Here is an 8,866-nt window from a genome sequence, read left to right on the forward strand (position 1 = left end):
CGCCCAACCAAAGACTGACCTCTGCACATCTTCAGTTATACCAGAGGGATAGAAGCCAGAAGAATAAACTAGCTGTTCTCCATTGAACCATCCAAGGTGTACTCTCAGTGGTGGAGGACAATAGGAGAGCAACCCCACCAAGGCTGAACACAGAGCAATACTGGAAAAGCATATGGGAGAATATTGCAACACGTTACAACAATGCTCAGTGGCTTGCAAATCTAAGAGAAGGTCACAGCAACTTCCTTGAACAGGACCCAGTAACCATGAGAGTGACAGATATAAAAGAAACAACTTCAAGCATGAAGCTGGATAGTACCAGGACCTGATGTGATTCACACCTACTGACTAAAGAAACTAACTGTGGTCCATGAACATCTGGCCGCTGCTAATGGATGAGACCCACCTGGAATGGCTAACTGAAAACCAGTCCTGATAGTCAAGGATCCCCAGAAGGGCCTAGTTCCATCCAACTACTAGCCGATAATCTGCATTAGTGCCTTGTCAGGCATCATAGTGGCTGAGATGAACAAGCACATGGCTCAGTTCATCAGTTTGGGCTGGAAAGGAATCAGCATAGCACCAACTACTGGTAGCAGATCAGTCATTTGAGACTGTAAGACCAGACTGACCAACCTGTGGACTGCCTGGATTGACTACAAGAATGCCTATGACTCAGTGTCTCACAAATGGATCCTGGAATGCTTAGAACTGATCAACAGGACCCTAAGAGCCTTCAACAGGAATTCAGTGGGGGATGTGGCGAAAAACACTGGAGGTAAACCTTAAGCTAGTTGCATAAGTGTGTTTATATTTTGTCACCATTGTTGTTCTGCATAGATTTAAATAACCTCAGATAAATCATTAACTAGGATACTGACTACTGCATAGAGCAAATGTCAGCCTTCTCCTCTATATCGATGACATCAAGCTCTATACCACCGATGCACACGACTAGGATCTACAGAATTCGGGCTGCCATTTCACTAGCTGGGCCCATGTCCTCATTTTAGGTTTGATAACGTTTTAGTAGGTAAAGTTGAATGGCTTGGGCATGAATTGAGCTGCGGTTTGGGAAAGGCCTTGAAGGGGACTGGCGGCGGCTCCAGGGCCTGGCAGATCCCCATGTACTAAATAGAAGTGAAGAAGTTAAAGGATTGAAAAGGGGAGGGAGGGTGAGGCACGTAAACGAGAATGAACAGCTTGTAGAACTGAGGGAACCTATATAGATGAGAACTGGAAGGAGCATGTTTGGAGGCGTGTTCCTGCTCCTGAAATTGCAATACTTTATCTACAGTTGAACTGGAGAAGTGTAGTTGGATGGCAACAAAAAGAGGAAACACAATCAGAATGGAGGCGATTGCACTACCAGAAGGGAACATTGCAGACACTGAAGACAGCTACAAGTACCTGGGAAGCAAATGGGAGTCATGAAGAGCTTGCTAGGAAAGCCGCAATTACCAAATATCTCCCATGAGTAAGGCAAGTCCTAAGGAGTTAGCTGAATGGGAAGAACAAGATTTGGGCAATCAGCAGTGCCAGTGATCAGATACCCTGCTAGCCAAAGCAGCAGATAGAAGCCACTGACATCAAGACAAGAAAACTCCAAGGAAGCTGTCACCCCTCAACTCTGAGACTAAGGCTAAGCAGAAAGAAGAAGGCCAAGGACTAGAGAAAGTCTTAGGGCCACTATCCATGATGAAACAACATATATCTATGAATTAATCAGGAAGATGGCCACACCTGATTATGTGCCTAGTGAATACCTCACCCAGCAGAAAATTGAGAAAAATAATTATTGCAGTGCAGGAACAAGCTCTAAGCACTAGATCAATAAAGGCTGGGGTCTACCACACCAGGCAAGGCCACCAGGCTGGAATATTATACAAGAACATCTGTGACAAGTTCCTAAATCAAAATGGGATATGCCCCCTAGGGTAGTTAAGAATGTCTGAGCTAAAATCTTGTGGGACTTCCAGATACAGACGGACAAACAGGTGATACTAACGAACTGGACATGGTAGATAGATATTGCTATACCAAATGATTACTATACCAGGAAGAAGGAACATAAAATCAACAAGAAGCTTGAGAAATAAAACAGAGAGGAGCTAGAGGAAATGAGGAGGGTAAAATCAACAGTGGTATTCGTGGTACTGAGAACACCCAAAGCAGTGGCTATTCATATTGATGTTTGCATGTTCATCTCTCTCAAATCTGCAATTCATCATGACACTAGAGCCAAGTGTTAATGAGTTTTGTATAGCATAAACACTGGAAGCTTACTGCGAGATATTATCATTAAAACAGATATGGTGTTCAAAACTTCGACGATGTACTTGCACTTGTAGTAATTGCACTCGTTGAAAGGGATAAGTCATTTTTAATCTGTGGTTACATTTAGTGTTTTTAAAAGCAGACCAAATGCCAATATATTAACAGCAACAACATCAGCATTTTCTGTTTGAAAAAATAAGCTTATTTGGCATCTCATTTGAAGCAAAATGATGTCATTATGACATCTGCATTATAAATATGAAGCTATGATCTGTAGCTGCTTAGTTTGGCATAAACTGGAGAAAGCTGGTCATTCCCAAAGTTAACAAAACCCCCCAAATACCTCTAATCTTGTTTTATAGAAGGTAATTAGAGCTTTTTTGTGATGAAAGATCTTCATGGTGTTGTGGAAGTTTTCCATTTAAATAAAGCCTGCAGACGAGCGGTGAGCGGTAGCTAACATTCTTTAATCCAAACACACAAAGAACAGAAAACCAAGCTTGTGGAGAGCCTACATGACCGCGCGGCAGGGTCAGCAGAGTCTCACTGAGCCTAGCATGGCTCTCAGTTAAATACTGGTGAAAAGAAGTAAGATTATTTCCCTGTCACTTGTTTTGAAGCAGTGATTTTATTAAATTGTCACCCTCACAGCTGGCTGATCTGTTTGGACAATTATGATAAATACTAGCCAGAGCACTTTATGTAGTTTTGACCACTGTGACTATGAATAATGATCAAATTTCACTCACTAGCATTCTAACAACATCTGCTGACATTAGGATATATTGCCATTATCAGCGTAACATAAGTGTGCCATCTTAGCATGGGTAACGCACACACTAATCATAACAAGTTTCACGAATTCAAGTGACGGCAATAAGGTAAGAGCTGTGCATATTTTGGTTGTGTTGTTAAAACATAAGAACTGTACATTGAGAGTAAGACAATGATAAGTCTTTGTTTATCTCCTTTTCTTGTTTTTATGTTGTAGCGTTGCAATTCAGTGGATTTTAAATCCACAATCTGATGCGCTTCAAAACTTTAACACAGATTGTGATCAAGACTTAATTTCCTGCAGTGTGACTTGCAAAAACTTTGAAAACTGTCATTTACACATCACCAATTTATTTCAAAGATAAAACCACTGTAACAGTTAAACAGAAAAGTAAAAGATGATGTTTATAAAATAGAATGGCAATTACACCAACTTACCAGTAATGCAACAGCAACAATGACGCTCAGCTATATGAAACAGTAATTGAAAAGGATTACAGATTCATCTTATTGGTGGTTTTTGTATCTACAGTGTTCTATAATGAAAATGAATCAGTGTAATAGCTTGGCAGCATGATACAGTAGATCAATAAGCCCTGACAAGTCTCCATCTGCACATTTTCTCTCTCTACAGCCGCAGAGAAGATAAACTGAGGATCCCCAACGGCTGGTTGTGCCACCTAGCCCCTGAAATCATCCAGCAGCTCTCTCCAGAAACAGAAGAGGACAAGCTTCCTTTCTCCAAGCAGTCAGATGTCTTTGCTTTTGGGTGAGAGTCCTCTTACCAGATGCCCCCTAGTTTGTTTGTCCAGACGGCATCCGAGCCTGGAGGATTATAGCAGACTGTTGACAAAGAGGGTTTACAAACTCCAAATATGTGTGTGAACTTAATAAATACTCTGCACCACATGAGGCAACTCTCATTAACACTTTTAAGATCTCATTATAGATAGAGATTTTTTACTGCTGTACAAAGACTAGTGTGCAAAGACATGTATAATATAGTAATCTGATATAATAAATGAAACATTTTTATGCTATTTCCAGTCTTTATACATCCATTTCATAAGCATTTACTGAAAATGGGATTAACAGTGTTAAAACCTAATTATGTAAAATTATGATTTTGGCATAGACTCCACTTGGCATTGCTCACCTGATTAATAAACACTTAATCTACGTGATTTGACTGAAATACTGAGTGATTGGATCTATATTTATGATAAAGATGGGCTAGGGTAATGCACAAATAAGCAATAGCAGCTGAAAGACAGCAGAACACTGGGAAAACGAATTGAAGTATAAAATGCACACTGATTAGCGACTGGTGCATCCGTGTGTGTTAAAATCTTATTTGAGCAAATAATGCGAACCAAGAGGGGGTTGCCTTTGCAAATGTGCAAAAGTGATTGAATAATTGCAGGTTGAATAATTGCAATAGTGATGGTGAGAAACGAAAGGAGTCGTCTAAGCAGGAGGACTGAATAGAAGTGTGACTGAAGGTGTGCTCAGACGCATGATGTATTTTTCCATGCGCTCCTTTTGGTCGAAAACATCTCACTGATTTTTTTCCATTATTACATACAGATTTCCTGTCTGAGTGTCACTCAGGTTTCTCAAACCGAGGTGTCCTCCAGCTCCTCCTCTGAAGCCCAATTTTAAATTCATCCTAACTTGATTAAAAAAGCCCCCCTGGCTCCTGTTCTTTCTCCAGTGACATTACTGCTTCATTTGAGGGGGTGGACCCTGCTCTGTTGACTCCTAACACAATTGCTTTCTCAGATGGTTCCCCATATGGAGGTCTCATCACTATATTATTCTAAAGGGAAGAAGAGTGCAACACTGGTGCACCATGTCCAGCTGCTCTGTTAGCATTTGTGTTACCTAGAGGTGACCCTCGTGGCTTTTTTGCATATTCATCACCAATCAGCCATCATCTTTTTCCCCTTACTCCTGGCAAAGAGCTATTTTTATTCTACTCAAACTCGACACGCAGGAGCAGAATGAAAACACCTTATTTGCACAGGGAAGGTAGTGAATGCTAATTTTCCATGAGTAGTAATTAAAAATGTACTGTTTTTTTAGCTTAATTGTTTTTCAAAAAATTTAAACTGACAAAAAGTCATCCACAAAATCATGCTTTTGCACATACCACGATCCAATTATGCATCATCTACAGCTGCTTATTCAACTGCAAAAATAAAGTTTGTCAGTTTATAGTTGTCCTTACTCTTGCCTGGATAAGAATCCTCCATAGGTGTTTTTCGAAGACGCTGTTATTCTTATGACCAGATAGTTTAAAACACTGATCTACTTTGCTTCTTTGTCTTCTCAGCACCATCTGGTACGAATTACACGCACGTGAATGGCCTTACAAGAGTCAACCAGCAGAGGTGATCATATGGCAGATCGGCAGTGGGATGAAACCCAATCTTGCACAAACTGGCATGGGGAAGGAGATATTAGTAAGAGCTTCTTTTTTTTCTTTTTAACTTTTCACTATTCATGAATCACCTTTTCCTTCAAAATTAGCTACTTTATAATTTTCGTGTTTAAGCACTCATTGAAAGATTACCTTGCCTGATAAAGACAGGAAGGTCATTTTCACACATGTGGTACATCATCTGTCAGAGCTTTATGTAAAAGTGTAGATGTCTTTACTCCTCTGGCTCCCAGTTGCAAAGTTTATGCAATGCGTGATTGATCCCATGAGAGCAAGTAGCTGTCTAGTGTAATTGTCTCCCCATGAAGCACCCCTGCCTTAGCCAAATTGACTATTTTCAGAGAATGCATTTGGTGTGAAGATTCTCCTGCTGTGTGCTATTGTAAACCAAAATGTTTAAATTAGTAAAAAGATTAAGTAGTGTGAAAATTTTCAAAACATTCTTTGAATTTAATTATTACGTTTTTGTCACTTTTTCTGTTGTTGTTAAGTAAATGAAGCAGATTAAGTAAACTCCAAGTATAACTTCATTTTACTGTACCATTTCTGCTATCTGTCTGCTAGTCCGCACTTGTCTCTTAATAATAGATTTTCCTGAGTAGATGTTCTGTTATAATGGAGCAAAGTATGTTTACAGTTCATTTGCATAATTGGTTTTTTTAGTTCTTCCTGTTAGACTAGTGATGCTGTGGTAGCATGAATGAAGTGAGCTGTTGGGTTAATTACGGTCCCCATGTTAGCACAGTCACTAATGTACAGAGTGATACCCTGCTCAGTGCTAAAATGAAGACCTGTGAAGTGAACCTTAAACTGCTGTGCTGATGCTTGTCAAGCATGAGTCATCACTTACCATTAAAGTTTCATGCCAGTCAAAGGACTAATACATCTTTTTAAATATTTTATTAGGAAGTTAATTAGTTAACATTACTTTTGTCTACCTAAAGCAGTGAAATTGTAATATTACATTGTTTTAGTGTAAAAAACTAAATAGATAAAAAAGAAAAAGAAAGAAAATAAAGACACACACATATGTGTGTATGTGTATATATTTGTATGTGCATATATTTGTATGTGTACATATATATATATTATATCTGCCATTGAGGTTAAATTTTTATTGACTTGAGTATATTAATGTTGACTTCCATGACATTCTGACTCCCAGCTTAGCATGTATGGACACTTTGTTAGAAATGTTAATGCAGCTGCTAGCCCCTTTCCATGATTAGGGATATCCATTCAGTATTCCGATGTGAGGGAAATCTAAACTTGTCATAACATTGCCTCAGGAGGCAGGTGAGGTGGCAGATACTTTAATCACATGGACTTTAAATCAGAGTTTTTCATCCCAACTGAGATGACTTATTCTTTTTTCCCCCTCTTTTTTGCATTTTATTTTACTTTTGCTTTTTCTGATGCTATTTTGTTAGGTTTTAGTCAATAAATTAAGACTCGGGTCTTTCCCAGCATATATAAAGCATATGTTAAAAGGCACATTTCTCCCATCTGCAAAATGTGGGAGAAATGTTATATGTTGGGCTCGAAAAGAGCTTATGACTTTGTAAATACTTAAATTAAACGGTAATTAAATACTACATGTAGCATAAACACTTGACTTTCAAGTTCATCAACTTGAAAAATTAAAGGCAATCATTTGCTTTAACTTGTCTGAGTTCAGTCATCTTATTTGGGTTTAAAGTAATGTGAGAAAGGCGACCGGAGACAGTGTCCTGATTCTCCTCACTTTGTAATGAGTTTATGTGTAGAAACAGCTCAAGCAATCGCAGGTTGGATTCATCTGAAGTAGATTTTCACATGACACCAACAAAAGGTATTTGAAGAATGCTTTTAATTGAAATTGAAAAATCTCTGTAAAGATGACAGTGTGCTAATATTTTAAGGGTGTCAAGTCAGATTTCACAGTCAGGTTGGAAACACTGTCCTTTGTTTGAAGATATTTGGCTTTGTCTTTGCATTCGTCTTGATAGTCCCTTATGTGGTTGTAAAGTTTGTCAAATGCCATTTGAATGAAAATATTTCTTTACAGATTGCACACTTAGGTTGTGTAGCCCAGCTTAAGGAACAAATTTCAATCTTCTTGGTTTAGCTCATATGCCAGCCAGCCTTGTTTGCATGTATGAAATGTAAGTCAAAACCATTGCTGGGTCTGCTTGTGTTACAGTTCACTATCAGATAATCAGGCCAAATTACACCAACTAGCTTCATGAAGTTTTTAGACAACCTGGACACACCTGTTTCTTTCATCACATAAGCACCTGAAAAAGATCAAATAATTAGTTTTTTTTCTGTGTCTTTGCTTTCCAGGATATTCTGCTCCTCTGCTGGGCATACAAGCCAGAGGAGCGACCCAGCTTCTCCAAGCTGGTAGATTTACTGGAAAAGTTGCCAAAAAGGAACCGCCGCCTTTCCCACCCAGGGCACTTCTGGAAGTCAGCTGAGTATGTCAAATAAGTTAGGGACATAAAACGGCAAACAATCAGCAAGTATAAAAAAGCAGCCGCCATAACTCCACATAAATAACCCACCTCCTTAAAGAATGCACTGAATCCAAAAGCCAGCCCAGTGATGAAAACTGCCCGTGCTGTGTGTATTTTCATGGAATGTTGGCATGTGTGTGTACAGATACGTTGACTGTCCAGTTTCTCAAAGCAGTCGGGACTCATATTTTCTTTGGTTTGATTCACACCATACTGGATATATTTCCTTTATCTTTTTGTCTTTTACTATTGACTTGTTCCCGTCATTATATTTATTTCTTGGCTGTATCTTGCTTGTAATTTCAAACAGATCACGTCATCCTGGACTTAAAAAAAAAAGTTTTGAACAAATGTTGTTTTTTGTGTTTTTTTTCCATGTTTTATTCTCGTTTGGTTCGAATGAGTGTAAACGTTGAACATCACATATTGTATATATTCATAACATTATGTTGCCATTCCTTATGTTTGTCAAATGTGTAGACCATTTTGTCAGCGTTACCTCATTGTCTCATGTGTGGATGTCCAGGTTTCATCTTTGTCTCAAATGTTTTGTCTAACTGAAAATGCCCTTTTATTTACACCGTACCATTTGAATGTGAAGAAGCCAGCATCCCTGTTTGTGTGGGGATGTGTTTGCCCAGTTCTTTGATGGGAGACTGTTCTCTGATCAGCCTGTGCTTTGAATATTGCCTGTGAACATAAGCTAGATGTTTGAACAATAACAGCCTTTGGGAAAAAAAAGAAAAAGAAAAAAAAAAGCCACCGGTCAGACCAGGAATCCCCTACTTGACGATGTTCTGTGAAATTGCTGACACTTGAAATGTAGTTTTCGTCAGCTGAACTAATTACCTTTCGGTAGTGCTGTCACTGAGCC

The 8,866-nt window shown here is 39.0% G+C and overlaps 1 protein-coding gene across 3 annotated transcripts in view; it reads left to right on the forward strand.

Annotated features, from left to right (window-relative positions):
• Window positions 1-8,866, forward strand: part of ksr2 (kinase suppressor of ras 2) — a 108,913-nt gene that overhangs the window by 91,962 nt on the left and 8,085 nt on the right. For 2 of the 3 annotated variants that reach the window (XM_013913349.1, XM_013913350.1), the window contains 3 exons: window positions 3,686-3,820; window positions 5,387-5,516; window positions 7,820-8,860. In XM_013913349.1, coding sequence (XP_013768803.1) covers window positions 3,686-3,820; window positions 5,387-5,516; window positions 7,820-7,966 — 412 coding nt within the window. In that variant the 3' untranslated portion in view covers window positions 7,967-8,860. Of the gene's footprint in view, window positions 1-3,685; window positions 3,821-5,386; window positions 5,517-7,819; window positions 8,861-8,866 lie in introns of those variants that run through there. The other variant, XM_005743061.2, reaches the window with a different exon arrangement.

This window comes from Pundamilia nyererei, unplaced genomic scaffold, assembly GCF_000239375.1.
Source record: "Pundamilia nyererei isolate P.nyererei 1_Seehausen unplaced genomic scaffold, PunNye1.0 scaffold00127, whole genome shotgun sequence".
NCBI lineage: Eukaryota > Metazoa > Chordata > Actinopteri > Cichliformes > Cichlidae > Pundamilia > Pundamilia nyererei.